This window comes from Trachinotus anak, unplaced genomic scaffold, assembly GCF_046630095.1.
Source record: "Trachinotus anak isolate AG129_WGS33_773 ecotype Australia unplaced genomic scaffold, CSIRO_AGI_Tana_v1 ptg000013l, whole genome shotgun sequence".
NCBI lineage: Eukaryota > Metazoa > Chordata > Actinopteri > Carangiformes > Carangidae > Trachinotus > Trachinotus anak.
This window is the reverse complement of record NW_027273864.1, coordinates 24,523,621-24,539,311: the sequence shown is the minus strand read 5'-3', so window position 1 is coordinate 24,539,311 and position 15,691 is coordinate 24,523,621. Positions and strand designations below refer to the sequence as shown.

General features: G+C 41.1%; 1 protein-coding gene and 1 long non-coding RNA gene across 3 annotated transcripts in view; one reads left to right on the top strand and one right to left on the bottom strand.

Moving 5' to 3' along the window:
• Positions 1–15,691, bottom strand: part of LOC139630020 (uncharacterized) — a 110,596-nt gene that overhangs the window by 37,138 nt on the left and 57,767 nt on the right. The gene's annotated exons all lie outside the window — the stretch shown is intronic.
• The window catches only part of LOC139630018 (plexin-A2-like), a 62,711-nt gene that overhangs the window by 21,867 nt on the left and 25,153 nt on the right, over positions 1–15,691 (top strand). Inside the window, exons 4-11 of the mRNA XM_071492975.1 lie at positions 3,289–3,389; positions 6,607–6,730; positions 7,763–7,916; positions 8,461–8,557; positions 11,215–11,329; positions 12,747–12,947; positions 13,674–13,770; positions 14,501–14,700. Coding sequence (XP_071349076.1) covers positions 3,289–3,389; positions 6,607–6,730; positions 7,763–7,916; positions 8,461–8,557; positions 11,215–11,329; positions 12,747–12,947; positions 13,674–13,770; positions 14,501–14,700 — 1,089 coding nt within the window. The remainder of the gene's footprint in view (positions 1–3,288; positions 3,390–6,606; positions 6,731–7,762; positions 7,917–8,460; positions 8,558–11,214; positions 11,330–12,746; positions 12,948–13,673; positions 13,771–14,500; positions 14,701–15,691) is intronic.

Below are 15,691 nucleotides of genomic sequence, written 5' to 3'. Positions count from 1 at the left end.
GTGTGGAGTATGGTCATCACCAAAATGTGAAAAATATTATTGAATATTATTGAAAAATATTATTGAAATATTATTGAATATTATTTCATGTTCACTGTAAATCCTTCCATTTAGATTTGACCATTAAAGTCTACATCTAAAGATCAGCCCTGTTCAGCATCACACATGGACTGACTGCTGTTCTGTCTATGTTTCTCAAAATGCATTTCTTTCATCTGTTTTTATGAAAAAGTTAAATGTGTTCTTCAACTTCAACTTCCTAGACTTGTGAGAAAAGGGACTAAATTTTTGACTGATCAACAATATTACATTGTTAGTCTTTTTGTTTTGATTTACTGGACCATCATTTTCAGGAGATATGGAGCAGCCACTGTGTTCCCAGGCTGGAGTTTTAGTAATTTGTGTTTTTTTTTGTCAAAGTGAACTTTATTGAGTTCCTTTTGACTCTAAATAATCCTGCAAAAAAATTCTACCTTTTTCTGTTATGACTGTCAGAGGGGATGTGATTCAACCAAATTTTCTGAGGCTAAGTGTTCTATCAGAGTGTATCTACAAAATATCAGGAACTGGCTTGACCAATTCAATTCCATTTTATTTGAATAGCACCAAATCATAATATACATTATCTCAAGGCACTTTACAAGGTAAGGTCAGGACCTTACACTATAATAGAGAAAATCCCAAAAGCTCCCACAAAGAACAAGCACTTGGCAGTAGTCTGGAGGAAAAACTCCCTTTCATTAAGAAACATACCATATTGATTGTAATTGCATGACTGTGCGATCATTGTTGCCTGTCTCTCGTTCCCCATATGTAATGCCTGTTTCCTAACTATTGGTATCCAGTTAATGGGAAATGCAAAAAAAATGATCACAAGGAAAAACAATCAGAACACAATGCACTGTAATTGACAGAAAATTAGCCTGATCAGCTGATCTGAGCAACTGTCATGTTTTAGTATCCTGTGGACATAAAAGCTTAGGACACGTCTTTTGATCTTATTTGGATTCAACATGGTGTGTTCCTGCTCAGGTCAGTTCCACTAAACAATTCACCTCTGATGTGCGGCGAGAGCTTCACATTTGATTCTGAGTCGGGCAGTAGAAAGCTGAAGATCCATAGCTCTCCCCTTGTAAATGTCACGCTGCCTAATGGCCACAGACCAACTTTGTTAGTTTAGATGAGCTCCAGTCCACAACAATTCATGGATTATTCCCACTGCGTCAGATATGGACTTAGAGAGCCCTCACCCCCTCCCGCACTACAAAATCATTTTGCTAATGGAATGCACCGAATGGGTCCTGAACTGCTGGAAAAAAGAAAGAAAGTTATTTCGTGGGGAGCAGCAGATAATCCATTTTGCCATCACAGACCTGAGAGAGCACCCACTTATGCTATCAAGAGCACCGGAGACACTCTAATCCATAATCCACTCTTCATTTGTGATTGCTTACATCAGGAAATTGCTTGCATCATACGTCCAGACCTAGAATAATAAAGTATAAAATAGCCAGGCTCAGGCTGCAGCTCTAACCTGGTTTTGTATGCAGGGGTGTTGCTGGCTGTACGACAGCAGTGACTCTCAAGCAGCTAATGGAGAGCTTATGCTTTGCCAGACGTTCACACATGGAAGTGGCGGTAGTAGTACTGTGTGTGGAGAAACAGCAACACACTGTATCCTCACAGTGTGATTACTATTGCAGGAGTCCACAAACGCTTAGGTAGTATAGCAAGATCCTTCATAAAATGTTATAAAGAAAACTTATATAAGAATATTGCTGCAAAAAATGCTTTTCAAATAGCTGTGGTGTCATTATGCTTTCTGCCATCTGAGAAAAAAAAAATCTGACAATTCCTCATGTGGGCAGAACCACAATGCTGCATGTTGCAAAATATGTATGTCATCAGCAAGAAGTAGAAAAAAAGGGTTGTTTTCCTCAGGGATACTCTACAGCGTGTACTGTGGTGAGGCTTCCATATATTGCAAAATAGACAACATGCTGAAATGGGCTTTGGTCTCTCCTCATCAGAATTGCTTATTATTTAATCAGAATGTTTTGGTTGCATGCCTTCGTTGACCTTATTTCCACTCCATGGCAGCCGTTTTTAACTTTTGTCACACGAAGAGTTGGAAACTAATGACATTTACATAACAGCAGTGTCAATTAAACATGTGCAGGTCAAACAAAATGAAAGAGGTTGTCTTTGTATTATAGGTGTATGTTCTGGATGAACAGTATATTATATACGTATATATACCCTCCCTCTTGTGCCTTTTGAATTACATGTATATCTGATTTAGTTTCAAGACATAACTATATATTTATTGCAATCTTTGAGATGTCAGACTCTCTGCAAAATGTGATTATAATTCTGTTTCATTACAAAACAATGTATCTGGAGCTAATGATCACATAATTTGAGTTCCGTACAATGGACCTGAGATCTGTTCTCCTGATTGGTGAGCAAGCCTATGAACCATCAGCTAAATGTGTTGCTCTCTCTTCAACTTTCAGAAAAACAAGCTTTAGTTTAGTAAAATTTTGCCCTTATTCTGAACAAGACAATATTTATACTAAGCTGTTTACATGGCTCATGAAAATGAATATTCCTGTTTATATGCAGCTGTACATACTCTAATTCACTGCAATTAAAAGGCATTGAGATATTTGCACATATTCAAAAACCTGTTGACATCCAAGTCTTTGTTTAGAACAGGTGTATTTCTCCTTCCATCCAGAAATGTGGGCTTTTCTTTTGGGTGTGCATCTCTACCACAGCCGTGCAAACTGCTGGCAAGTTGGTCTGTGTACAACACACGGAGCTGACTGTAAACAGGAAAGAGGACGTGTACCGCAAACTGCTGTAAAAACCCCAACTGAGATGCAAATGGGCTACATATCAGCAATTAAGAAAAAGGCCAAATTAGTTAGCAATATTAGTAAGCATGCTTGACTTTATGGTCAAAGCAAGGAATTCAATCTTCCCTTACTGTCACGTATAAAATGAGCTACCGACTCTGGGAACAAATAAAGATTGTATTATGTGGATCAAAGTACACAACAAATTGGGACTTGCTTTCTCATAAAGTTTCCCAGCCTGAGTGTGATGTAAAATCGAGATGGCTGCCACTGGAGTCATTTCCATCACATAAATGACGGATTTAGTTGAAACGATACGCAATTTCTCTTTGAAAAACCATTTCCCTTTTTGCACTTACTGTCTTTGCTCATTTACCCATGTGTCTTTTCTGTAACAGTAAAGCTCCCTGTCATCCCTCTGCTTTAGGTGGCCCAGGTCCCTGTGGAGGCCTGTGAGCAGTACGGGACATGTGCTGAGTGCCTGAGCTCTGGTGACCCACACTGTGGCTGGTGTGTCCTGTATAACATGTGAGTCTGCTCCTTTTATCCTTCCCCGTGCTCAGATACACACACTACAGCTGAGGGATAGAAACCACAACATGACTGTTTACTAAACAGTTCATAGAAAGCTATAAATAAAACGAAACACGTGGTCATGCGATTTGAGCCGACAGAGTCAACTGCTGGTGGGACAAACAGGAAAAAAAAAGGCAGTAGTTGTTGGACAGTGTGATCCCTCCTAAATAGCACGATTTAGGGCAGCACAAACTGCATGCCCCCCAGATTTTATTGTCTCTCAGGTGAGGGAACGAGTGGCGTTAATGGAGGAGGGAGGGATTAGCCTGGCAGCCTGGTGTACAAACTGGACCTCTACATGCCCAGGGAACATTTTGGACCCAGCGGTGCAAGCTTATCTCTTCCATCTTAATTATCTGACCCCCGGGTTAGCTTGCATAATACCTCGATATGGAGCAAAGGGGATTCAGGAGATTAAAACCCTGTGTTTCTGAACCAGCCTCTGTGTTTGAAGCTGACCTCAGTCGGGGATTTACCCCTGTCTCATCATATGACGTCTGCATTTCAGCTAGCAATATCTTGATGATGATCAGCATTATTTAAATTGCAGCTCTGTGCTAGTTATCAAATCACCACTGAAGTGACAAAAAGAAATAATGTTTTGTTTTAATCTAAATTACCTCATTAAACAGTTGTTTCTCCTTTTTTCCTGAGTGCTGACTTTGTCTGCAAGTCCCATTATGCTGTTTGGTTAAATGAATGCCTTACACTTATCAGTAAACAGATAGGCTGCTGTTCCCTCAAGTAACCCAAGTGAATCATGAGCCCTCACACTGCGGAATGAGGCTACTTTATTTTTCTGTCTATTAAATCCAGATTGGGGTCTTTTTCTTGCCTCTGAATGACTCTCACAGAGTGACATGTGCATTGCTTTCAGGATCTTACTTTCCCACCCCTGGCACAGCGCACCAAAGCACCTATCTAACAGAGTGTGTGTGTGTGTGTGTGTGTGTGTGTGTGTGTGTGTGTGGGGGGGGGGGGGGGGGGGGGGGGGGTATGTAAAAAGCCTGGAGGAAAAGGGGAACAAATGGCTCCATCAGACAAAACATGGTGAATAGAAGAGGCAAAATAAAAGGCAATGAAAGACAGTCTGAGATGAAAGGCGACTTTTTTTCTTCTTCTCCCAAACCACTTCAGCTGATGAGCGGTCAGAAGGTGACTGTCTATACTCCTGTGGCTCTGGTCTGCCTCAAGGAGCCTGAGCTAGCAACAGCTGTCAGTGTGTTTCCATTCCGCCTTTATATTGTGTTGTAATTACAGCAGAGGCCTTGGTGCTCTTTGAGCTCTCTCAGGAGGAGCCACCCCCTCAGCAGAATCTGAGAGTGAATTAAGTACTGTCTCCCCTCGCTGCATGCATTACACATTTAAAAGAAAGAGATGATGGTGAACAGGCAGAACATTGTGCGAGTTTGCAATTGCAATTTAACTCTACAGCTGAGAGACTCTTTATAATGCAATGTTTATGTTTAAGTACAGCCTGCCTGGTACGACCTGAGCCTGTAAAGAACTTCTACAGTGCCTCTTTCAAAGAAATCACTATCAATACAACTACAATAAAAAACTATCTCAAAAACAGCCTGCATTTCTAAAACTGGACAAATTGCTAAAAGTTTTTAAAATCCCATCTACCTGTGTCCATACTTTAAATTTGCTTTTACTTTGCACCTCTCTCTTACAAGATTATTGTAAAGGTCACCCTATACTGCTGACCCTTTCACTTCTAACTTTTAATTGCCTGTTGGGATCTAGGAGCTTAAGTCTATTCTTCTGTTGAACTCACTGTAATCCACTCTGCAGAAAAGCATAGTAAAAATGTAAAAAAGTAAAGAGATGATAAATGGACCCCATTTAAATCCTGCCTTTCTGGTCTAGCGACCACTCAAAGTGCTTTACAATGTATGACTCATTCATCCATTCATACGCACATATATTCATACACACATTCAGACACTGATGGTGCAGCATCGGGAGCAGTTAAGGGTCAGTGTCTTGCTCAATGACATTTCAACAAGCTCTCTGGAGGAGCTTGGGATCGAACCATGAACCTTCTGGTTACTAGACAACCGCTCTACCTCCTGCTGCTCAAACTAAGCATCTTGACAGCCAAGAGAATGACAGTGTTCAACAACAAACCCATACAAACAAAATCTCTTAACTTGTGGTAAAGAAAAAAATAATCAAAACAGCTGTAGGAATAGTTTTAAATTTATTTTGCAATGTGCAGTATTTGTCCATATTTTATAATATGACTCAGGGACCAGTTTTGTATGACTACAGGTGTCACTTCAACTTTAATTCAGATATGATATTCACCATTAGCTTCATTTGCAGGCTGTTTATGTACGAATGTGAATCCAAAGCCATGCTAGCAGCTCTATGAGGCTGTGTCAACAAGTTCTCCAACCGACCACACAGGCTGTCTCTAGCCCTGATACCACCCTTAGGAGAATCTCCTATGTTAATGTTAATGTCAGCATGCTAACACTGACAGTGCAAACAAGCTGATTTTTAGCAGATATAATGTCAACCATGTTTACCCTCTTGGTTTGGCATTAGCATGCTAATATTTATTAGATTAGCACTAAGCACAAGTGCAACAGGGGCTCAGGGAAATGCCACTATTTAGTCCTGAGTGGGATACAGATGTCTGTACCAAATTTCATGGAAATCCAGATGACCGTTGTTGATGCATTTTAATGCAACATCACAAATCTGAGTCTCTTGGTAGCACTAAAGGAAAAGGGGATCACCAAAGTCAGTGGGATTCATCCTCTGGGAACCACGAATGTCTGTGCAAAATTCCATGGCAACGTATCCAGGTGGTGTTGAGACATTTTACCAACCCAACCGGTCGAGCCAGACGGCCGCCCACCCTGAGCCCGGTTCTGTTGGAGGTTTCTTCCTGTTAAAAGGGAGTTTTTCCTCCCCCCTGTCGCCAAGCGCTTGCTCGTTGTGGGAACTGTTGGGTTTTTTCTCTGTAACAAAGTAAGACATTGACCTTACCCTGTAAAGTGCCTTGAGATAATGTATATTATGATTTGGCGCTATACAAATAAAATTGAATTGAATTGAATTGAATTGAATTGAATTTTAGTCTGCAACTAATTTCATCATTAAACTTACTGCACCGTTTTATACATTTTAATTATGTGTCTCTGTTGCTCCACAGGTGCTCGAGGAGGGATCGGTGTCAGAGGGCAGAGGAGACCTTCCGTTTCGCCACTGACATTGACCGCTGTGTGAAAGTTATCGCTCACCCGGACAGCATTGCTGTATCAGCACATAGTGTCCCTGTGAGTCTGCTTGTCACTCCACCAATCACTGCACTGTCATTCTGCTCACGATGCCGATGTTTATGAGCAATCACTGTGAGTAGTCTTGTATAGCCACATATACAGTAAGTATAAGCCTGGGAGAGGAGATTAGTTCTGTGACCAGCGAAGGGAGAGAGAAGGGCGATCCTCCCTGTATGGCATCCAGAAAAAATTAGGTGGGAGTTGTTTCTGTAGAATTGAGCTACTGTCTCTGCATCTCAGATGCATCTGCCAAAAGGTTGATTACATTTCCTAAAAGCTGAATTCAACTGTATGTCTACGGCAGCCAAGAGCACAGAGGAGTGAAGTTCAGTAGGAGCTGAGGAACATTATCTTAAGAGAATAGTTTGACATTCTGCGGAAAACACTTTAATTTATTTAAATGTTAAATACGAAGCTGGAAGCAGATGTTTATCTTAGCACACAGAATGGAAATGGGGAAACAGCTAGCCTGGCTCTCTCCAAACATAGCAAGACCTGCCTTCCGCTGGAGCACGCTAATTAATATTTTATAACTCATTTGTTTAAGCCGTACAAAAACAAAAGAGTAAAAACAACATATTGTGGTTTTACAGGGAGCTTATATGCATATATTTCTTAGCCGGGAGCATTAGCTTCCTGGAGTTAATTGTCATTGTTACACTTAATCTTTTGTATGGTTTAACAAACGACAGATAGCATGTTAATTTGTGAGCTTTAGAGGTGCTGATAGCAGACTTTGGTATCTTTAGACAAAGCTGTTCCCCGTTATTTCCTATCTTTGTGCTAAGCCAAGCTAACCGACTGTTGACTGTAGCTTCATATTTAATGGACAGATGTGGGAGTGGTTTTAAACTTCTCATCTAACTCTTCAAATTTCCTAAAATGTCGACCTATTCTCTGTAATTTGAAAATACAGAAAAATTTGTTCTATATTGAGGCACTGACGTTCCCCATCAATGTACATGTACCAATGCACCAGGTCAGTCTCATGTTCAGCACATTAAATCCTCTCCCGCTTCTTTCTTTTAGCTTCTCCTGGAGGTGAATAATGTCCCAGACCTTTCTGCTGGAATCACATGTTCATTTGGCCAGCAAGCCCGAGTGGAGGGTCACGTCAACGGCAACAGGGTTATGTGTCTGTCCCCGGCTGGGAAGGAGGTCCCTCTCATACCGGAGGGACAAGGTAAGCTCAGATAATAACAGGCCTCAAAACAAACAAGAAATAAAATATTATATGTTGCGAATGAAAGGTAAAAAAAAATTTAAATATAGATATTCAGGCACACTAACAGAAAACACCAAAAAAACAGCCTTCCCTCCAGATTGTCCACCCCACATTTAGTTTATCCAAAGAGTTTGGTAAGTAGCAAGGAGCTGTAGTATTTCCTCTGAGCATGTGGAGTAATCCTTCAATTGAAGTTTCTGACGGAAGGTTTTCTCGAGACAACAGCGAAATGCCCTCTCAGAGACGCAGACACCAGGTGGCTCTTTACAGGAGTGTGATAAAAGTATTAACATTTTTCTCATTTTGACCTCCTCTTCTCGCTCATTGTTTTTGTTCTTTCCCTATTCCTTTTTTGTCTCACTCTCTCCGTCTCCCTCTCTCACCTTTTTTCATGCTGCTCTTCCTCTCACGTATTTTTTCATTCACTCGCTCCGTCCTTTCACTCATTATGCTCTCTCTGTCCCTCTCTCTCTCTCTCTGTCTCTCTCTCTCTCTCTTTCAGACTGGGCTGGCGTAGAGCTTCGTCTAAACTCAAAGGAGACGGGTCAAATGGTCGCCAGCACGGAGGTGAAGTTCTACAACTGCAGCACACATCAAACGTGAGTCCAGCCAACACTCCCCCCGCCCAGCCCACCCACCCCTCCCCTCCCCCTGCACATTTGATTTGTTCAATAGATGGTAGAGCACAACTTAATTTAGGGCAATGATGTACTGATGCTCACAACCCCACTTAAGATCGGGCTGTTAGATAACCTCTGAGTTCAATTTATCTGTCAGGTCTCATTTAAATCAACATGATGCATTTGCCATGGCTTGTTTGTTTCAGGTTTGTTTAAACTGGCAGTTTGTGAGCTCAGTCTTTTACAGCTTTAAATTCAACTCAACTACAGTTTTTCTGTCAGTTATTCTGAAAAAAAAAACTAATGGTCATTATTTTTTATACATATATTATTAAGTGTCTTTGGACATAGTCACACCTGGAGGCTGTCCAGTAGAAGCACAGTGCTCATGACTGAGCATCTTCACTAGTGTAATTGAGCGTGCTTCGTTGGAGGCCAGCGGCCCCCTAGGAACCCTATACCGACAACCATTAGACTCACACACCCACTTTTTACTTGACTTTGTCCTCTTGCCGAGGAGTTGTGTGTGTTGTCAGACATAAAACATAAGCCTCTCTAGATTTTTAGCCTTGATGCGGTGCCTTGAGGGCAGACAGAATAATGTAAATCAAAAAGGACTCTATTTAAATGCTCATCTGTTTTACCCAGCCAATATAAGCAGCCAACTGAGCAGGGAAGCTGCTTTGACTTTGATCCATTATGCTAATGTCAACTGTATTTACCATAACACTAAACAATGATAAGAGTGTTTATATCTGAATAACAATTACAAACACTGGTACAAAGGTGGATCTTACAAGGATGAATGCCAATTAGCAGCATTTGTCAGCTTTAAAAGAAGTCTGCACATCAGCAACCTCATGAGTTTTCACAGCAACACAAGACAATTCATAAATCTCCAAAGAGGCCAAATCACGCAATGTTGAATATTTACTTCAAGGACATTTTTTACTTGTTCCATCCATTACTTTTTTGTATGAGTGGTGCAGTCGAGAGTAGGAAAGCGATATTTATCTTCTTTTTGAGGTATTATTGAACTCGGCTTACATGCACTCTTCACCAAACTTCACTATGTTGTGAATTATACTGCCCCATGAGTGCACGATTCAGGGGTAAACAATAAGTCCACACTGGGGGGGAACATTTGTCTGATGGAGTATTCATAGCCAAACCCAGGTAATTAGCCCACAGTGGATACAAATGCCATCTATTCAAAATGCCCTTTGACTGCGACATGAATGCCTCAATATTGCCATATTAAGCCATTAGAGAAAAACAGTCGGTAGCTCATCACACACGCCCCACACCAATACGGCCTCCATTAGCTGGGGTGACCATGTGAACTGCTGTGATTAATATTTCAGACCAAACACACTCCTAACCCAGCACCTCTTCCTCCACCTCCCTCACCACTACCATCACCTTAGCATCACATCACCCTTCATAATTAATTATCTAGTGTTTGCAGCACCCTGCTAGTCCAGCTCTATTAATACCCAACCCCCCAAATTTCTCTCCATCACACACAAATACACACACAAGCACACATTTTTATGTTCATACTGGCCCTGGGCAGCTAATTAATATCAAAATTTAATGGTGCTGCACTACATTTATTGGCGTTTGTAGCTCGCCATGAGCTGCAGTATTGGAGTGCTGCTAGTGTTTTTTTCCTCATGGTTTCAACTTACTGTATGACTACATGCAGGAGAAGAGACTCTGACAATGCATGGATCAGTTTTCTGCACAGTGGTACACTTCTATTATACACAGCAAAGTCCACAATCCCCCCTCCACAGGAAAATAGGACATGATCAATTTTCAGCTCTCCAATTGTTCTGTTTGGTATATCAACAGCTGTGCATCAGCCATCTCTATTCTCTCATCTCTTCACCTCTCAGTTCTTCTCTCAAAGTTGTATCACCACTGCCTCCCTGTTTGTTGAACAAAATGTCATTAAATGCAGTCCAGCAGGGTTGTTTCAGCTCTAATCCACAACTGACCGCTGGCTGCAGTCGGCTGAGTCAGAGCCAAAGATGTTGCACAATTCAACCCATCAAATATTCATTTGTCACTTTCATTCCAGAGTTTGTTATAATGCAGAATTGTGCGGGTGACTTCAAGAATGCACTGTTTCCATTACAGTCAAACACAAAACGAGAGGAACTATAAAATCCAATGAAATAAAAAGCTGAGTTTGCTGTACATCTAACATGGACAATGTACAGTATGTCTCTGATACATATACTACATGGTTCTTTATAACACAAGTGTTTAAAAGTTCAGTACAAGTGACGCGTGAATATTGAGTTCATGCTCAAGGTCATTTATTTTCACCCGTGACAGAAAAACTACCATTCATGCTTTCTGCATAGAAACTGCGGACATCTGATCTTTCTGTGAAACAGACTGACAAGATACATTCAGCAGAAAGCTATAATACTTTATCAGTCTCCCCTATTCAATCCTCTTCACCCAGGAGAGGAAGGTGTAGATGATGGGTAGAAAGTGAAGGAGGATTAATCTTTACCAAATTACTTGCTGTGTAAATGCAAAGTAACTGATTGCACAGTGCAATTAAAATTTTTGCAGTCTCAGTGTGCAGTATGTGCTAATGCGTTCATTTCCTCCTGCAGGTGTCTGTCCTGTGTAAACAGCACTTTTCGCTGCCACTGGTGTAAATACCGCAACCTGTGCACCCACGACCCAAGCAGCTGTTCTTTCCAGGAGGGCAGAGTCAACGCCTCAGAGGTACATTAACATAGAGACACTTCAGAGTTACAGTTTCATTAGCTAATTGAATTGTAGCTTTCAAGAGCCCCATTTATCTGTTCCAATGTGACACTCTTACTTTGAGGACACAGTCTATGATTTTTAATCTAAAAAATGTAGCTCCATTACCCAGAATCAACAACACTAAAGGTCTACAGCCATGCTAACAGCAGGTTGTATTTAGGTTTACCGTTGCTTTGTGCTAAATGCTAATATGCACACAATAACAATACTAGCATGCTGACATTATGCAGGTGGAATGTTTACAATCTTAGTTTAGTGTGTTAGTATGCTAACACTTGCTAAATAGCACAACGCAAACTACAGTTTAGGCTGTTGGGAATATTTTTGTTTTGCAAGTAATTAGTTGTAAGTATTGGATGTGGTGCTGGATGAAAAGTCATGGGACACTGAGAAAACCTCCAGTAGAATATAAGTTTTTCTGAGAGAGACATGAATGTCTGTCCTTAATTTCCTTTCACTGCAACCTATCCAACAGCTGATGAGAGTTTTATTCAGAACCACAGGTTCCAACCTCATGGTGGTGATAGAAGAAAAGTCAGGGCATCAACAAAGTCATTCATCTTCTAGGAAAAATTCGTATCTGTACTAAATCCTATGCCAATCCATCTGCTAGATTTTGAGATATTTTACTGGATAACTGAAAACTTTGACCTGCTGGGGACACTAGATAGACATCAGAGGATCGCCAAGAATTCATCCTCTGGGATCCATGGATATCTGTACCAAATTTCATGACAATCTATCTTGTAGTTGTAATGATATTTCAGTCTGGAGCAAAGTAGGAGGACTGCACTGTCATCCTCATCCCTGCCTCAACACTGCAGGCATTGCTAAATATTACTGAATGGGCCATAAGAAATCCTACAACTATGCTGCAAAGAGTGAATTGTATCAATAACCAAACATTGAATAAATACAAAAAAATGCATTACCCTTAAGAATCTAATATGGGAGTATGGGAGTATACAGTAAATATTTACAACCAATACCCTGCTCTTGCATGCAGTTTACTGTAATGTAACATGTAGCAGATGAATGAAAAATTACATTTTGATTAGCGATTTATTTGCCCCATTAATCGCTGTGCTACATCAATCTTTCATGTTTATATCACACATTCATATATATTAGATACCACAGACACACACAAATGTAGACATAGACAGATAGATACAGTACACAGATAGACATATATATATAAATACTAGAGATACGTCAGTCAATAACTACCCACAGGGGAAACTAGTTATGTAAGTGCTATTTACAGTAGACCTATGCATTATTAAGGCAGAGAGGCAAAGGTAATATGAAAAATGTAAGGTCCCTTATCGTATATAGAACAATTATATTTGTTTGTATGTTGTTTTCAAAGGATTGCCCTCAGCTCCTTCACTCTGGGGAAATTCTCATTCCGGCCGGTGAGGTCCGACCCATCACCCTGAGGGCCCGAAACCTTCCCCAGCCACAGTCGGGCCAGCGCGGCTATGAGTGTGTGGTGCACGTGCAGGGTGTCAGCCACCGTGTCACGGCGCTGCGCTTCAACAGCACCAGCGTGCAGTGCCAGAACAGCTCGGTATGACCTCAAACACTCCCAGTGGGAATCTCACAGCTGTCAAAAGAGGCAGACAGCTTGGATGCTGTGTAGGCAAGGTACATAGGGTACATCAGTGAACACCGCCTAAGGTGGTGAGCATACTGAGGAGAAAGTAGAGGAAGGGGAAAGTGAGACTGATGAGGAAAAGTGGTAAGCATGTGAGAGAAAGGAAAAGGGAAGGGAAGGGAAGAAAAAGAAAGGAAAGGAAAGGACTAAATGGTTGGAGAGGGAACCATACGACCTTGTCTGGTAAGCTGGATATTGCAAGAATAACATCTAGGTGTTCATATCCTGCAGCATGAATGTGATCTTCCCAGCAGAGAGTCACCGGTTTGGGATGAATACAGGAGATTTCAAGGGGGTTTTGTTGCAGAATGCAAATGACAGGATACATTTCGATGCAAAGCATACCTTGTTACTCTGTGACAATGAGTGAAAAGGCCATTTTCTTCAGATGTGGATGATCGGCCACACCAGTCAGGGTTTGCGTCCCTACATGTCAGAGGAGAGGAGCAGACAACCATGGCAGAAATGACAGATGGTTAAAAGCCTCGTCTCTCTGCTGCCCTTTCATCCTCTCATTTTCCCCCTCTCTGTCTTTCTCTGTATCTTTTTTTTAGACTCTCTCCCTTGTCTCTCTTTGACTTTCTCTCTCCCTTTATGCGCTTTCCTTACTTTCCCTCACTCTCTGTTTCTGCTTTTCAGTACATGTACGAGGGTGTGAAGATCAGTGACCTGGCGGTGGACCTCTCCATCGTATGGAACGGCAATTTCATCATCGACAATCCCGAGAAGATTAAAGGTAACTCTGCCATCCATCACTGCCAAGCCAGAGAAGTGTAAAGCACTCAATCCACAGGGGATAGATGGGTCATAGAGAGCATTTCAAGGCTCCCAACGGGCCTTGAGAGAAAGTTCACAATAGCAGGGAGTGTTATCAAAAAGCACCCAATCACTTGTGCACCCACAGGGGTGAAGGTGAATCTTTATATTTGCTCAATTTGGCTCTCATGGCTGCTCTTGGTTACCTCTCCATCATCATGCAAGAAAAGGTGTTTGTCAGTTGTCATTTTGGCCTGTGCATTGAATACATGTGAAGTCAAGGATATACAGTCATGGCCATAAACTTTAACAGGCGCCAGTAGGTAAGTTACTTTATAAATATAGGCTACTTACAGGGGAGAGTATGTAAGAGACGGACTTCGAAGAAAGCTTTATTGGATTATTTGGCATATTTTTCTTAATACTTGATATAGGAATTTTACACAAACATGCCTTTTATGAATTTATTGAATTCACATGGTGACACTCCATGGTTGCAATTAGTTATTTTTGGAGATGACTCACAATACCTACTGTTTAAATGCATTCTGATTGGTTGATCAGTTTGATTCAAATTATGACAGCACTTCCTGCTGCTCCAGATTTTGTTGTGTTTCATTTACTTTTCTAATTTATTAATATCAATGATATTCTTTACCTTTTGACACCATCAAATGCAGAAAAAAACAACTGACTGTGTTATCTCATAGTGCACCTCTACAAGTGCAGCGCTCAACGAGACAGCTGCGGCATGTGTCTGCGGGCAGAGAGGAAGTTCCAGTGCGGCTGGTGTAGCGGCGAGGGCCGATGCACCATGAAGCAGCACTGTCCCCCCATCTCCCCCTATGCAAGCCGCTGGCTGGATCTCTCTGCCAGGAATGTCAAGTGCACCAACCCACGCATTACTGAGGTTTGTTGTTTGTTGGTTTTGGGCTGTTGCCCAGTCTGTCACTCAGTCTGTGAGTCAGTCAGTAAGTCAGTCAGTCAGTCAGTCAGTTGTGCCACCAAGCTGTGACATATAGTATATATATAGTATATAGTTATATAGTATTTAAATTATACAAACACAAGATGTGAGTTATTTGGCAAAGTAGTTTTCTAAGAATTTAGCTTCAGTTAGAATAAGCAGTTTCTTGGGTAGGGAGAGTTACAAGCATTTCTCATGTCTTAGTTGTCATGCCAATTAAAACAAAAATGCAGTGTGACTGCTGTTCGTGATTTTCAGAAGCTCACATCCCATTTTCTCCAACAGCATTTCAGAAAATCAGAGTAATAAAAGTTTTAAGTCCTGAACTAGGTGAACCAGCTGAAAGATAAATCATGATACTTTAGTAACTTTCAGAAACTTTGAAATTGAAAGTGAAGGCTGGACTTAACACCTGTCACAGGTGTTTTATTGGAAATAAAATGTCAAACTCACTGACGGATATGCAAGGCATCTCTGACAGAGAAACCAAAGTGAACCTTTATTTCACTGTGTTCTGCCTGCCAAGAGGATGTGGTTGACATCTTTACAGCACCATCACCATGTAACAGTGACATTTGTTGTTCACCAGAAATGTGGGAGTAAACACAATTTCTTAAAAATATAGTTGGAATTATTAATAATCAACTTGTGGCTCCTACATGACCATGTACAGTAGTTTTGTTAAGCTATACACACATAACACATGCATTATGACTATGGAGAACATGAATAGTTTGTATCCTCTGAAATCAATTCTTGCACTCTGCTCAGGTCTTTAGTGGAAGATGTGGAGGCCAAAGCCTTTAAACAGAGGCCCATTGCTTATAAATGTCCAGTCACAATTCAGATTTTTCTATCTGCTACCCTTTAATACTGTATCAGAAAACACTGTGCCAGCACACGTTGTTGGTATAATTGACATATATAAACAACA